We start from the raw sequence: 16,337 nt of genomic DNA, 5'->3' as shown, positions 1-16,337 counted from the left end.
TGAATTTTTGCCTCACCCACATGACTGCAGACTATCCAAGCAGTAACAGATAGCATCCCCTAAAAACAGGTAAAGGACTGTCACCACAGTGGACAGTAGACTTGCCTTCAAAGACCACCAATAGCCAGAAAACCTGTACAGCCTCTAAAAAACCCCCCCAGAACCGACCAACCCACCATCCCAAATAACCAAAACTCCAAACTGGGAAGCATGTCTGAAGCTCAAGACTCTCACTGTACTGTCTGTACCATGTTATGCTATACTATGATTTATTGCTTTCAATTTTTGATAAACGCATCCAGGTGATTGCCACAAGCACAAGGAGTGGTCAATCCTCAAGTTCAGATTAATGGCTCCAGCTACCTCTCTAATTGAAGCAAGCATGTATGTATATATATACACACACATATATAAAAAAAACGGAACATCCACACTTCTTATTCCTTCCCTTCAGTTTATTATAGGAAACAACACAATGTCAAAAACTGCTCTACCTGTGGCAGGATTCTTCCTCTGAAATTCAGACCTTGCTCAAGACACATAAAATAATTCATTATCACCTGCTTAATTCAGAGGTGGGTTCTAGACTTGCTTATTACAAATAAAATGCTTTCTCAAGTGTCATTAGCAATCTTGTTTTTCAGATGGATTAAATGCCTTAATGAAAATCTGGCAACATGGTTGAGGAGAAATGAGAAGAGACACCTAAATTGCCTAGCCAGTGAAAATGACCCATCATCACAGTTAACTATGATGGAAGCTCATTGGTGAGCTCACAGATGTGTGATGAACAATGATGGAGTACCATTATGCCTAGTACAGAAGCTTGCAATCACAGCAAGAAAACCCTCAGCAACATAAAGAACAAATGAACTGAAAAACACCTATCAAAAGACATGCAAATAGCTTGCTTGTCCTCTGCACTTAGCCAGTCTAGCTCACTGATAAATGACAGAAATATGCATTCTCTGATCACGGCTACAGGGTTGTTTTCATTTTCTCCCCAGAAATAACATGTCAATAAAATGGGTACTGAAATGAAGGGTACGTACAGGAAGGAAAAGAGATTCTCCACCTCAGTGGCTCAAAATAAAGATCAAGATTCTAACTGGAAAGATCTATCAGTGACATGGGGTAATGGCACATTAGGGTTTCAGTACAATTTCCAGGAAAGCACAGAAGACTCTGATCTGAGCAGCTCACTCACAGGAAACACACTGAAAGCAGCTACCCTTCTTACAACAGCTCATGAAATCTTTGGTTTTCTGGTTTCTACAGAAATATCACTTTAACAGGTCCCAGAGCTTTCAATCACACCGAAGAGAGAATTGAAGGACACCTAATCCTTGGAGTTTACGATGAGAAAATCCAAGCTCTCCAGTGCTGTCGGGATTCAGACACCTTTCTCTTAACACTGACATAAAAATCAACCACATTAAGTGTTTTCTTGTGCGTTTAACTTCCCTAAATATTTCAACAGAAAAATTTATGAAGTGTGTTCCACTATGTGCAATTGCTTTTAAAATCCTTATTCATCAATCATTACTCATGCATCCAATCCTTACACCTTCCTCTCCCTTCCTCCCATTCAGGAAGTACGTAAGCATTGCACTCTACAATACAAAAAGATCTATTTCACTTGTGCTTCTTTCTACATTTACTTACTTCAGCTTCTAAGGAAAATACACTTGATCACAGAATCATACAATGGTTTGGGCTGGAAAGGACCTTAAAGCTCATCCAGTTCCAATCCCCTGCCATGGGCAGGGATACCTTCCACTAGACCAGGTTACTGCAAGCCCCATCCAACCTGGCCTTGAACACTGCCAGGGATGGGGCAGCCACAGCTTCTCTGGGCAACCTGTGCCAGTGCCTCATCACCCTCATTTCAACGCCTTTCAAAGGCGTTGATTCATGTCAGCTTCTCACTGCTCTTTGAAAGGATATAAACTCATTTAGCTTGTAAAATTTAAATTATCTCACAGTAGCTGCTTCTTTTAAGCTTCTTTTTGCTTGAAGGCATTTTTAGACTAGTTTATCCATATGAAAAGTAAAACACAAGTATGCAATTAATGAATCAATGCCATTTGTGTCAAAAGGATTATTTTTTTACCCCCAAAAGACATTATCAGTTAGGGAACTGTAAACATTTGGAAAGACTTCATTAACATATGCTTCAGTATGAAGACAGGATGCAGTAACAGAGTATCTGTCTTCTCTTATTTATGAAACAGTTCAGTCCTGCACTGTTTATCATCTTACATAAGCATGCTATTTTTTTCTTGGCTGTTAAAGCAGAAAATCAGAAACTCTTCCTTTAACACCACCAAGAGAAATCAAGTTTCAGATTATCCCAAGATGGAAAAGAATCTGCAAGAAGCACACAGCAAGCCATTTTACAAGAATAACTACAGGATCATTATCCTCATAAGAAAGTAAATTAGGACTAAAAGAACAAGTTTTACAAATGTAAAAACTATTTTTACAAATGCTTTCTTTGCAGATGAAAAACAATTTGCAGATGGAAACAGTTCCACAAAGAAACAGAAAACAGAATGCATGACGGAACCCAGGACTGGACTAGTCCTTCGTATTTACTGTTGCAAAATTGCGAAGGACACCAGTAAACAACATTTAAAGTGTTTATGTCTCTTTCTCTTTGAGCTTCTCTCCCCACATTTAATGGATTTTGGTAAGTGCTTCTACACGCAACACAGCAGCACAACCAAAAGTAAAAACAACCCTTGAGACTATTTCAGATCACGCAACATTCTGTGGCTCAATGTATCATAATAATTTACTTTTATCAAAACCTAATATCTATGATTCTATGAATCTGATTTAATGATTAAACATATTCCTACCTCAGGATCATCATCATCAAAATCATGGTAAGTGGAATGATCAGGATTATTCATTTTATCCAAAAGTTCAATAGCAAGACTCCGATTTAATGGCTGGGTAACAAAAGGATGCTGAAAGACAAAGAAAAACACATTAAAATTACAACCACTGTTATTAAGCATATTGTAAATTTGTAACTTTAAAAAAAAAATCTCACTAATAAATTTATACCTGTAGTAACTTTTCAGCTGTAGGTCTTTTTTTAGGATTTTTTGTAAGTGCCATTTTCACAAAATGATGGAAACTATTGGACCTGTAAAATGAAGTGGCAAGCATTAGAACCAGATACCAAGTGAAATAAATGAACATTATCTACTGAAACAGAAGAGTACTTACCATTTCATTTTGTCCTTTAATTTAGGAGGCTGGAAGTTGCTTTTTGTCATTAGAAAAAGTGCCCTGGAAAAAAAAAACAAACAACAACCCAACCCTATTTCTGTGGTTTACATTTCAATACATATAAGATGAATTATTAAATACATTCTTTAGTTGGCAGGAAGAAGTCCCTCACTTTAAAAGATGCTACCAACATTACACATTTATGCACCAGGAAGACTTATTACCAGTTGCACCATGTACATTCAGAACGCTTAATGCCCTTGCAGTATGCACAAACACCACAAGCACACACAGTGGCTACTCCAAGTGGATTAGTTACAAAGATGTATTTACACACCAAGCCTTAACCCCTTACTAACCTCATTGGATGCAGGTCAAACATTGGAGGTTGAAGTTCAGCAAGCTCTATAGCAGTTATTCCAACTGCCCACAGATCACAGAGCTGGTTATAGCCACCTTTTCTTTCTACTGCTGCTACTTCTGGCGCCATCCTAAAGGGTAAGAGACATTTTTAGGTAAACTTCTTGCTACAAATAAAACATCCTTCTGTACACAATACAAAAATCATGCAGTACTGTAAGCAGTTTACTACTCTTTCCCCTTAAAGCTCTCCATCTATAAGCTCACAGCATATACATTTATACATCAGATATACATGTGTGTCGGTGTGTGTGTAAAAAGTTACGTATACATGAAGCTTTCCTCTATCATCTTCTAGTAACTAATAGGCAGTTTCCAAAACAGCTATTTAGCAGTAAGCAGATGAAACCAGTTTCAGCCTTCATTGCAGGCACACAACAAACTACCACTCAAGCACCAATGAGCCTTAAGTATAATTATTCAATTATAATAGAACCCAAATAATATCCAAATTCACACCTTGCCCCAGGAAGTGATCAACTGACTTTGAAGAATTCTAACAAAGAAACAATTAACAAAATGTCAGTTTTTCTGAAAGCATGAGATCTGAAGACTCATTGGCACCTCCGCACAGAGCACTTGTTTTTAAGGTCTGCCTCAATGTCACAAGACTTCATTTAAATTAAAGTAGTTTCACAGCCTCAGGTAGCAAAAATTAACAAACATAACTGACACAAACAGAAACACCTAAGAAAATTATTCACTGGGCATTGTTACATATTTTGAATGACCAAAGTGAGTTACGAATTTAATTCTCCTACATTGCCATATGAGACAGCAAACATGTTAATATTTTTTAGATTTGAACTTTATTAGTCCAGATCACCTGAAAAGCAGCAGTGGAACTCGGGATGTAACTCAATACAGTAAGACAGATGCATGTCACTTAATGAGTGCTCCAGAAAAGCAGCGAATGACATCTCAAATCATATATCATTTAGGTTGGAGAAGGCCTTTAAAATCATCAAGTCCAACAGTAGACCTAACACTGCCAAGTCTACCACTAAACTATGTGTATCTTTTAAATACCTCCAGGGATGGTGACTCAACCACTTCCCTGGGCAGCCTGTTCCAGTGTCTGACTACCCTTTCACTGAAGAAATTTCTTCTAACATGATGCATTAGTTAAACACAGACATCCTTATCTGTAGATCAGGTTTGGTGGTACAACTTATTTCATGTTTCCATAGTTAAACTAAAATTACTAAGTGTCTTTGAGAGTTCACAGAAGAACTAAATCAAGAAGGGAACAGTTAACCAGGGTAGAGGGGAAAAAGGGTTAACTTTAAAAAGACATGGAAAGGAACACAAGGGTAAATAGCAGGGTTACTACAACTAAAAGACAGTTTTGACCTTCGCTTCTCTCCCATCCAAGAACCAAAGCCTTACCTGCCTGGACACCTCTAATGATCACTAAAACTTTCACACTGCCTGTTTCCAACTAAATTTTCTCCTCTGCGATTTCAACAATTTTCCTTCCTTGCTTCTCCTCTCAAATCTCTGAGAAGATATGCAAACTAAAACTGATGCTTTTCATCAGCATTTAACCTATGTAATGTCTTCAAGGTTATTGTTCAGGGTTATGGCACATCATTTGAGAAGCCTGGCAGGATTCTGTGATTCTGTGATTTGGAAGTTAAACAGCAATACAGGCCAGGACTAAAGTCACCCAGACATCTTAAGAAACAGAGACACAAACCAGTTACACAATCATGACTTATGGGTGTTTGCATTATTCTGAAGGGGAAGTGAATCCATGCCTTGGCATTACTTACACTGCAGAAGAATGCTAAAAATGCTGTGCTTGACCATTTCAAGACCAAATACTTGAAGGAGGGGGAATGTCTTACATGCATTTTTATCTTGTACCTACCATACTGTCAGACAACAGGATTTTGAATATCATTCTGGGAAACATACCACAAAAGCACTATTTTATAGTGAAGAACGTTGCGTCATTTACCTCAAGGGAACAACCATTTCCAGTACAAAGAGGAGAAAATAAAATGCTGAACTTCAGAAAGGAAATTAGACAAACTAGTTTACTGAGGAAAGAACAAAGATGCAATACAAATAGACTAGAAATGTACATTTTAATTCAATCATTTTAGGCAAATAAGGAGGAGGGGACGGGGGTAAGAAAACTGCTCAGAGGAAACATTTCACAAGTGGCCTAAAGAATACGTGGGGACAAAAAATGAAACTCGGTATCAACTGAAGAGTTACAGAAAAGATCTAGCTATGGTGTAAGGGATGAAACACAAAATAGCAAAATGGAAAAAAACAGGAAAGAAAAAGAAAACAATATAAGATCAGAGTTAAAACCAAGTAAAATTGTTTATAGTTTTTAAGTTGGACAAAACTGAGATACATTAGTCAAGTGATGGCAACACAGACATCCAGTTTTTCAAAGCATTAGAACATTTTCTCTGATACTCAGCTAATTCAGGATTTAGCGTAACAGAGATACAACCACTAGAAAGACAGATGCAGCCTTTAGTGATTAGTCTACCCAGAAAGCAACATAGCATGCTTTTATTGCAATTTTTCAACATTACTATGCTATGATTATATTAATGGCCAAGTAAAACACAGTTACCAATATGGGGTGCCAATGAATGATTTCCTTTTGGCAATTGTAGCTGTTATCTGTGCAGATACTCCAAAATCAGCTATTCAGAAAACAAAAACAAAACCAAAATGACAGTTAATAACTACTGTGTAGCTCATTAATTGTTAATGAACATAAATTTGGTTTCCCCACTGTGAGTTTCTTAAACATACTGGAAATATTTAACAAAAAATAAATAACAAAAGCAAATAATGGAAACCTGGTCTATCTCAGATACCATCAGTCAGCTCCTCAGTCACCTGCCAAGTATGCAGGCTGCACACAAACATGCCCCTCATCAACAGAGGAAGGATCTAGAAGGATCAGGCTTAAACAGAAGTCTTAGGAGTTACATGCAGTGTTTTAATATGATAATTTATTATTTTATTTATTATACAAAATATTCTTTCAGATAACCTTTCAAAGTACATTTCGATAAAAATTTCTAATTAAAGACTTTTAAAAACCTGTGATTTGATTTTTACCTGCCTTATACATTAGAAAGTGTTTTACCTCAGTGTTGTAAAACTACTCCAATTACTCCTCAGATACTAACTGGACGGCACAGTTGTTACCAGCAAGAGAAAAAGAATTCTGATGTCCACTAATTCTTTACATGAACCACTACACCATTAAACAAAATACAGGAGACTGCTTCTTTGAGCACATAAAAATCTGTTATTAACACTAAATTGCATTAACTCACCTAATTTTACATGTCCATTATCCGTTAAAAGGATGTTTGCTCCCTTAAAAGAAAAGAGTAACCACACGTGAATTAAAACATGCAGATTTCTCTGATACTGTATTAAAAAATAATTATGTGAGATCTTGGCCAAAGACAAACAAAGGAACACATGTTCCAGAAATCTGCAGCTTTACCAAGGAAACAGTTGTGAAATTAGCAAGTTGCCATTCTGCCATATAAAGAAAATGGGATATACAGGGTTTCTCATTCATTTTTAGCTTGTACTCTTTAGCCTATGGTACTACGCAATATCTGTGGCACACAAAACCCCTTTCAAAAAGCAGAATATGATTATTCGTCTATGCGGATGAATTCTTACTTTCTTCTATTTACAGTGACTGAAAGGAAATAGGAACTGTAAAGGTCAAAGAGGAAGTGATTTTCTTTTCATATGTAGGAGCTGGTTTTGTCTTGTTTGAGAGCCATGGTAATTATAACTATAGCCTTAAGGACCTGCCTTGATATTCAAGTGTTTAGAAAAACTACTTCCGTTCTTATGCAGCAGATTGTTAGTACTAGATTTGAAGAATTAGCTGCTGTGTATGCACCTCTCACTTCAGCTCAATAATCAAAACTAACCCAAAGAGGTAATTGGTACTAAAATGTCATGACATAAAAGGACTGAGAACAAACCTGATTTCAAGACTGAAACCAAGTACAGGTTGAGCGGAGTGAAGGCAGGAGCTGGCTCCTAATGACAGCTCCGCCCCATAAATTAGATAGAAGGGCAGCATAGACGGGCCTCCAAAAACTCAGATTTTTACAGATTATGGCTTTTCAGGGAGAAGTCTGGCCTGCAGTAAAATGCACCTTATTTTGGCAAATGTTGCACAAGTATAGTTAATGAGCCTTATAAACAGAGCTTTGTAAACACTGACAGTCCGGTTAGCATGCTCTTGACCTTTTTCACCTTTCAAAACTAACAGAACGCATACTCTAAATACATAACTTAGCTACAGAGGAAAGCAAACATAATTCAATAGTCAGGCGATCTCCAGATGAAGATTGTATTTTCCCACACTAATGAGAAATGCCTTTTTTTTAAATATAAAAAAATTCTCAATGTAACCACTGTAAGCATGTTTTATCATCAGTTTATAGACTAGTATCTATGCACTGTATTCTTACAAGCACCATCTTGCATGCTATAAAGTAACCTTCAATTTTTGTGCCAAAGTAATCTTTCATTCAGAAATGATTTTTTGTGATTGCTCAAACCCCCAGATGACCTTCTGCAGTCAACGAGAACAACTTGGAATCAGGCTGCATTAAAGGCTTCTGCAGTTGGAGCTACTACGTACACCGCATCCCCAGTCTGAAAACAAAGCAAACAAAACCACCCCCCCACCCCCCCCAAGAATATGATAATTTACTGTTAGATTTCCAGGAAAAAGCATGCCAAGTTTAAGCTGCAGTCTGAGCAAGGAAGAGTTTTGAAAGGCAAAGAGTAAGAAGTAAAATCTCAGGGAAAAAAAGTCGACAAGAAGCTCTACAATGAAACTCAGAGCATCAGAGCCAGAACAAGATAGCTTTGATTCAACTTTAAGATGAAGGTTTAAGTAAGCCAGTGTTAAGAGGCTGATTTGCAGTACCTTGTCTAATTTTAGCATGCAAAGGAGGAGACAGAAGTAGCCTCAAAGAGCCACCCAGAACTGCAGCCTGCAGATCGGCCTGCAATCTGCTCACCAAGAAAAGCAATAAGAAACCAGAGCAACATCTCTGCTCACCAGTTGGCTCAAAGAGAAGCTTTAAAAGAGAAGCTTTGAAAGCTGAATCAAGCTTCTTGGAAAGGTGTGGGAAAGACCAAACCTTTCCTCTTTCATAGAGCACACTCTTACAGCCATGTGAACACACACTGCTCTAGACAATGGCTCATGCCTGCATTTTATATCACTGTCTAAATCAATAGTATGTTTGGCTCCAATTATAAGAACAAACTATTGCAATGTATGCATTTAAAAAAATATTTTTTTTCCTTCCCTTGGGCAGAAAATTCCATTTCTTTCTAATAGACAGAAAAAAACCACAATTTTTTTAAATATCCCTAAAATTGATAGAGAACAGTAAAGACCCACTAGAGGTGATAAAGCCTATTTTAGAAACATGAGACTTCCCTTCAGTTTTTACTTACCTTTATATCTCTGTGCATTTTTCCTTTACTGTGAAGGTAATATAGTCCCTGCATAAAATATTTAAATAATTTAGTCCAGTATTTTTCATCACATACATTTCTTACTTAATTACGAGACATATTTAGGATCCAATTCAATTATCTTAATGACTCACTGAAGAATATTATTACATTTCAGCATATTCAAACTGTATGTGCAAATTCAATATATGTAGTAGCATAATATCTAAAACACAGGATAGATGTGAAGAATACCAGTCACCACATCTGCTGTAAGAAAAGCATTCCCTGACCAAGTTTTCCTCTGGACATGGTATCCCTCACCTTTCTAGATCAATTTAAGTACTTTGAAATTGCCTAATTGTCTACTATTCAGCAGTCAGATCACTGGATAACTAGTGCTAGTATAAGTATCATAACTGCGCTTATCTCCTATATCATTACATATTCCAGTTAAGTCTAGAAGCATGCTAGCAAACAGAGCGTCAGGTCTAACACAGGAGTTCATGGATTTCTGCAGAACCATTAAGCAGTCTCTCAGGGTCTCAATGACAGCATCAAAGCGTTTCAGAATTTGGAAATTAGAAACTCCTAAGTTTAAATACTGGAAGAATTCTATGAAACCAAATTTCTGCGTGGCAAATCACAGAGCATGTCACCTCTGACACTCCAGGCTTATCTTTAAAATTCTCTTCCAGGGTAAAACAACATGTAAACATCTTGCTCGCTCTGAGGTCATGAACATAAACACTGTATGTTCATGTCAGATACCCATGTCAAGACAGATTTATTGGGAGTTTGCCCCAGCTTATGCAAGACATCATGGAATTGTCTGCAAAAATAAAATAAGACTGTTTCCAACTGTCAGCCTTTTTGTGGATAGTCCTAAATATACCAACAGAATAAATGAATAAACAATTACTTACATGACTTGGTACTCGAGATTTTCAAGTGAGCAAAATTGTACAAGTAGACAACAGTACCACTGAGGACACGTTTCTGGAGTATGTTTTTGTCAGTTTATGAAAAACAGAACGCAGTGTAGCCGAACTGCTTAGCAGTTATGAAACTTAACTCCTTAAATAAACTAAAAACCACCTCACTCACTGTTGTTTTAACCTGTTTCTCTGAAGGAAACGACTAACAATAGCCAGCTGGTCCAATGGTTTTTCATAGTCCTCACTGCAGGCATGCATGCAGACCAAAAAAACTGCATTAGATTTGTTTTTGGTACAGAGTGTAACAAACCAAAACATCCACCAGACCATTGCAAAGACTGGCACTAGCTAGAAGAGTCCCATGTACACTCCTCACATTTAAATCTCTGGATGCGGCACAGAGACAAAACACTCATTTTTACCACTGCCCTCTAAGAATGAGGTCACCATGAATGCCTGGAGGTAGGTACTTTAAAGGTCATATTTTAAAGGACCTATATTTTCAGAATCAGCCTCAGTAATTCCAGCCAGAACTGATGGCAAGTGGGATTTTTTTAAAACAGACCATTTAATGGGCTTCTGAACATCAGGATCAAACAACAGCTTTGGGCATTCAAGTGAAACTCTTGATTGATGGAAACTGATGGCAAAATTAACATTTACTATTATGGATGGACATATGGCTTATATTCTCAGAGTTCGAACTAGGAAAAGTGACTGCTGCATTATAAGCACAAGATATCACAAACCATATACATTATATTTGGTCAGAGTATTATAAACATGTGGTTAGACAACTTTAAAATATACAGAAATGGTTAACACTTAGAAAACACAAAATAGCTAATTTCCTTCTCACAGGCAATTTACACATATGAACAAAAAAATCTTCACACACAAATAATGATTTCATAAATTCCATTCCAGACTATGACCAAAGGGCTAGAACACCTCTCCTATGAAGTAAGGCTGAGAGACTTGCATTGTTCAGCCTGGGGAAGAGAAGGCTGTGGGTAGATCTTACTGCAGCCTTTCAGTACTTAAAGAGGGCTTATAAGAAAGATGGGGACAAGCTTTTTAGCTTCCAATACCTAAAGGGGGCCTTACACGAAATATGGAGAGGGACTTTTGACAAGGACCTGTAGTGAGGGGACAAAGGAGAATGGCTTTAAACTGACAGAAGGGAGACTTAAATGAGATTATTAGGAAGCTATTCCCTGTGAGGGTGGTGAGGCCCTGGCACAGGTTGCCAAGAGAAAGTGTGGCTGCCCCATCCCTGGCTGTGTTCAGGGCCAGGTTGGATAGCGCTTCTAGTGGAAGGTGTCTCTGCCTGTGGCAGGGAGGTTGGAACTACATGATCTTAAGGTCCCTTCCAACCCAAACCATTCTATGATTATGTAACAGCAAAACGGTTTAAAGGTTCAAAACCCAAAACAATCCTAGTGTCACATCTTTACTGTATGGAAAAAAAACATGTCCTGTAAATTATGTCAGCAGTCTCTGGCATAGCATAGGGTGACAGCAAGTGACATACAAGGCAGCTGGCTCAGGGACAGAGCTGTCTTGAGAGTGTTTGAGAGAGGCAACAGCTCTAAACTGATGGCATCCAACAGATCTGCATTCACTAGAAGCCAAGAACTGCTCTCGTGTGGAAAGACAACCACTTAAAAAGCCATTTCTGATTAAGTCTTACTAGTGAACTTAGCCTTTAATTTAGGAAAGAAGAAATGAGAGCTAGCACATTCAATGAGGATAGGCTGGTGACTAACCTGAACATCTTCAGTACACACGCAATTTTACTTTTTTTCCTTATCACATATGCAAAATAGTCTTTAAATTTTCCTTCAAACTTGCAATAACTAATTGGTACCAAAATATGAGATAATAAATATGCTGCTTCCCCTCCTAAAAAAATAAAACAAAACCAACAGAAAAAAAAAAAAAGCCACAGCAGAAAGATGATGAGTTTTCTTTACATGATCCAGGGTAATTTAAGGTTATGCAATTATGCAAACCACTTCTAGGCTATTACACAGAGCATCCTCAGAAGTCTGAGAAAAATGCTAAGCCACCCAAACACTGTACTTCCATGGCATCTCACACTTCTGCAGCATTTATTTTTAGTTTTTAATGCTTTTAATGTAAAAGTCAACCACAAGAACCTGTGAGGATACTACCTGTAGTGTTTCTCTGCTAACATAGGCAATCTGCTGTTCTGAAAGTGGTCCAGTCACTGAAATGCAAGGGAAAAAAAAATATTCTCTCAAAATCAGGTAAGATACTGTCCATTCCAAAACCATAATGCAATGACTTCCGTTCACACTGACAGGACCTTACACAAGAAGTCTTGAATAAATGTGCTTAGGCTTTCCCCCAGATTGAGCACCACCAATCATCTATTAAACTCAAAAATGTGTAGTTCCATTGGAATGGAAACCACTAACTCCCTCCATACATAAATCTCTAACTAAGAGGAAAAAGAAACAAAAGCAGTGATTTAATCACAACTCTTTCCCCTGCACAAACCCATGTTGTCCTGGGCTGGGCTGGACTCTCAACCCAGTGACTCAGAGCTGCAGCAAACTCTGCGCAGTCCCATTTGACCCTTAGGAAGTTCCTTCTACTATTTGTGACCTGCTCTCTCCTTCCGTCCTTCCCACCTGCTCTCTCTGCAGCCATGCAACCTGATCTCAAGCTTTTCAACTCTTTCCTGCATGAGTTACCAGCTGCTGCTCCTGGGCTTGCCACATGACACACCTTCTCAAACTCTCCCCCTGAGCAGCAGGCTCAGCAGCTTCCCAAGGAAAGGGGTTTTCCTCTACCTCCAGTGTCCCATTTCACTCAAGTCTTTTAAAGTAAAAGAATTAAATTCTGAACAACTCCATAAACCAAACACTGAATAACAAGCGAGGAATGGCCTGTGACTTGCCCCCGTTCACTGGACTTTGATCCTGAAATTAAAGGATTTTAAGACCAGGAAATGCAGTTCTCACTGCAAGCTTCTCTGGTTTTGCAGAGAAAACAAATATAATAGTTGGATGGGTTTTCTCAAAGGAAACTGAAGTAGCAGGGCATTAAAAATGAAAAAAGATTTAACTACCTGACTGCTCAGCTTCTACAAAACCCACAACCATAATATAAATTACTAGCATGCAACACACATCTTTGAAACAGGTGTTGATGGTAGATCCATCTTTTTCTGAAATTAAAGCTCCAAATGCACATAAACCAAAATATATTAGCAGCCAAAAGTACCTATTTCTAAGTACGGATGTTTGTGAAATTTAATTCTCATTAACTTAAATGACTTAAGATTACAGAGGCCTTTAGTTTAACCAGAATAAGATCTTCTGGACTGCAATTATGATCAGGAAAGAACCTTCCACTCTATTGGCAGTGAAGACAAAAATCAGCTGCAACAGGAAACTGCTCCTGTATGACATCTGTTCAGGCATTTATGAGGCATGAGCTCATTTCCTACTCTACAGGTGTTCCACATAACAAAGCCTATTAAACATGGTGCTTCTACCAACACTAGCAAAGAGGTGAAGGGTCAACGAGACCACACTCAAATGACTACATTGTAAACATGGTGTGAACTTGCCAATTGGTGCCTTGTTTTAACTGATATACAAACTGTCTGCATGTAAGAGAAAAATGAAGATACTAACATATAAAAATCTTCACAATTTAAAATGTGGACAGATTTTCCATCTGAAATACATTACCTGAGAACTACAGGGCCATTACTCACAGCATACTCTTTTCCTAAGCAAATCTTAATTCCAGGGCAATAAAATCCCTCAAAACTGATTTTGTCTCTTGAAAACTAGCAATTGACTGATCCTCTCTTTATGCAACAGATCCATACACAGCTCTTGTTTCTTAGACCACTCATTGCACCTAAACCTAGAGCAAATACAGATCACACCTTTGCTTTTCAGATGTCATGCATGCAGCACTAAAAAAAAAAAAAAAAAGCCATTGTGGCACTACTGCTCTACAAATATTCAAAAGATCACTGCTTACTAAGGACAAAAGCATCTGTGCTAACCAATCTAGGTATCTATAGACAGTGCTATAGATTATATTAAAGCAAAGTCCAAAAGCTCAGAAATAAAATGGCTATGAAGTAAGAAAGCACATCAGGATGTAACATTTATTTTTACAATGAACTAGTCTGATTTTACAACTTTTGCAAGAGTGGTGCTGGGTACACAGCAGTGATGGTTACTGCATGGAGCAACTTCTGCTTATCAAAATAAAAACGCGCTATAGCTAATATTGTTTCAAAAACCAAACCTAAACCATTATATAATACATAAGCTAAAATTGATCTTCAATGGATTATTGTGGAAACCACATCTAGGATTCCTCCTCTCTGATTACAAAACACTGTCATCATCTCCCTTTTTTGAAAATAAGCTTTACTTAGATTCTAAGGAATTAGTCTTGACATACCATGATAAATATCCTGTAGAGAGCCACCTCCACAAAACTCCATGCAAATCCATAGCTTGTCTCGTCTAAAAAGTGAACAAAACCATTCATTAGCTGTCAGATTTGAAAATAGCACCTGTAAAAGTCAGAAGACTCAAATACTATAAAGCACAACATAAAGCTTTCTATTATGCAAAGTACAAGTCAAATAATGAATATAACTTAAACTTGACATGATAATTCACTGTCAAAAGAGTAGCTAATGAAATACTCAAAATATATGAGGGTTTATTGGAGTAACAGGAACAGTATTAGTGCACACTGATTTTTGTTCAAGACTTACTATGAAAGTGAAATATACTTTTACTGAGGAGAAAGCAAACAGATGTGGGTTCATATTTCTTCCTCATTTTTACTTCTCTCCAACTTTTTTTCAGAGCAGAGGAATTAAAACAAACAAAAAAAGGAACCCAAAACAAAAGCTGTAGGGATCTCTCTCAACAAATGGAGTGAAATTCTAGTGCTTTAGTCAAAGCTAGGCAGAGTGGAGCCCTTGGTGTAGCTAAGGGACTTCACAGCTGAAGACTTTTCCCTTAAAAATACCTATAGACATTTTCAGTGGCAGGAGTCAGAGGGAAGTTCTTTAGGTATCTCTTACTAAGGTGATCAGTTTGACTCACTGTATCTCCATAAAAAGTGCTCTCCAAGAACAGACAACAGGCTGAAGGATTCAAAGGTATCTTCCATTATGGACCCTGAATTCTATTTTTGCTTGGTATTTTTCACTGGTAAGACAGATGTACCACACGCAGCTGCAGAAAAGTATTTTGGAGAGCAGGAAATGTAGGACTTGCCTAAACATTCTTGGCCATCAAAACATGCAGGAAAGAGAGATCACATACAATCACCAGACTGGGACACAGAACAACCGAAGGAAAGACTAGTGACTGTTCTGCAGCTTGCCCATGAGCCCTGATCTTTGATTTCTTGCATTCATAGCGTTCTGTTCAGAATAACAGAGACACCCTTGTGGCCAACATCCATGGAAGTGTTTTGCGAGGCAATGGTGTAAGTGCTGAGCCTATTTCCTGAGCTGCAAATTTCAAGTATTTCTACCAGCAGATAACAGCTAGAATAGCTGCTTCTACAAGGAAGAACTGTCTTTCTTGGATGTTCTCCCCTTTTATGTCCACATTCTACATGGTCCTCCAAGCTATACGCTGGGTGCTTCCTCTAGTGATGGGAAAGATATTGTCCAGGCATTACAGAGGTTTGAAGCAATGGGGGTCCCTGGCTGTTAACTCCATACATTTCTAGGGGTTAATTAAACCATTACTTAATATGAAGTCCTTTTACTGAAATAACTGATCAAAGGGAGACAGAGAGGCAGTATGGCCACCTGTGAAAGAAAACAGAATTAACAATGGCAACAGGGAAACATGAGTGAGAAAGAAGCACTGAAGAGACAAGACATTCACAAGCCCCTTGTTTATCCCCCACAGTTATCAGGACTCAGGGACACTTCTGGAGGCACTGGGCTCATGAAGGCCACTCTTTCCCATGTGGCTGCATCCTGTTTGATGCCAACAGCAGCACAGCATAGAAGTGGAAAAAAGCCAGGAGCACCCCAGCAGCCTTGGGACAGCAGCAGAGCACCCAAAAAGAAACAGAAAGTAGGTAAGCATTGTAATTCACACCTTTGCTTACTGGGCATTAACTTCCCAGTGTGGAAAAGCTCTACAGAAAAGGAAGAAAAAAGACTGCATTTTTAATTCCCTATCTAGCTTTTTATTACTATGTCTTAAG

General features: G+C 38.0%; 1 protein-coding gene across 15 annotated transcripts in view; it reads right to left on the bottom strand.

The window, feature by feature from the left end:
• The window catches only part of MAP4K3 (mitogen-activated protein kinase kinase kinase kinase 3), an 80,619-nt gene that overhangs the window by 46,835 nt on the left and 17,447 nt on the right, over window positions 1-16,337 (bottom strand). For 12 of the 15 annotated variants that reach the window (XM_061461313.1, XM_061461320.1, XM_061461322.1 and 9 more), the window contains 9 exons: window positions 14,553-14,617; window positions 12,269-12,324; window positions 9,154-9,201; window positions 6,981-7,023; window positions 6,263-6,335; window positions 3,603-3,734; window positions 3,241-3,303; window positions 3,076-3,157; window positions 2,865-2,975 (listed from right to left, as the gene is read on the bottom strand). In XM_061461313.1, coding sequence (XP_061317297.1) covers window positions 2,865-2,975; window positions 3,076-3,157; window positions 3,241-3,303; window positions 3,603-3,734; window positions 6,263-6,335; window positions 6,981-7,023; window positions 9,154-9,201; window positions 12,269-12,324; window positions 14,553-14,617 — 673 coding nt within the window. Of the gene's footprint in view, window positions 1-2,864; window positions 2,976-3,075; window positions 3,158-3,240; window positions 3,304-3,602; window positions 3,735-6,262; window positions 6,336-6,980; window positions 7,024-9,153; window positions 9,202-12,268; window positions 12,326-14,552; window positions 14,618-16,337 lie in introns of those variants that run through there. The other 3 variants (XM_061461324.1, XM_061461325.1, XM_061461321.1) reach the window with 3 other exon arrangements.

Source organism: Pezoporus flaviventris, unplaced genomic scaffold (genome assembly GCF_033815535.1).
Source record: "Pezoporus flaviventris isolate CSIRO_AGI_PZ_B2104156 unplaced genomic scaffold, CSIRO_AGI_Pfla_v1 ptg000031l, whole genome shotgun sequence".
Classification (NCBI taxonomy): domain Eukaryota; kingdom Metazoa; phylum Chordata; class Aves; order Psittaciformes; family Psittacidae; genus Pezoporus; species Pezoporus flaviventris.
Note: the sequence above shows the minus strand (reverse complement) of the source record. Positions and strands in the feature narration are given on the sequence as shown.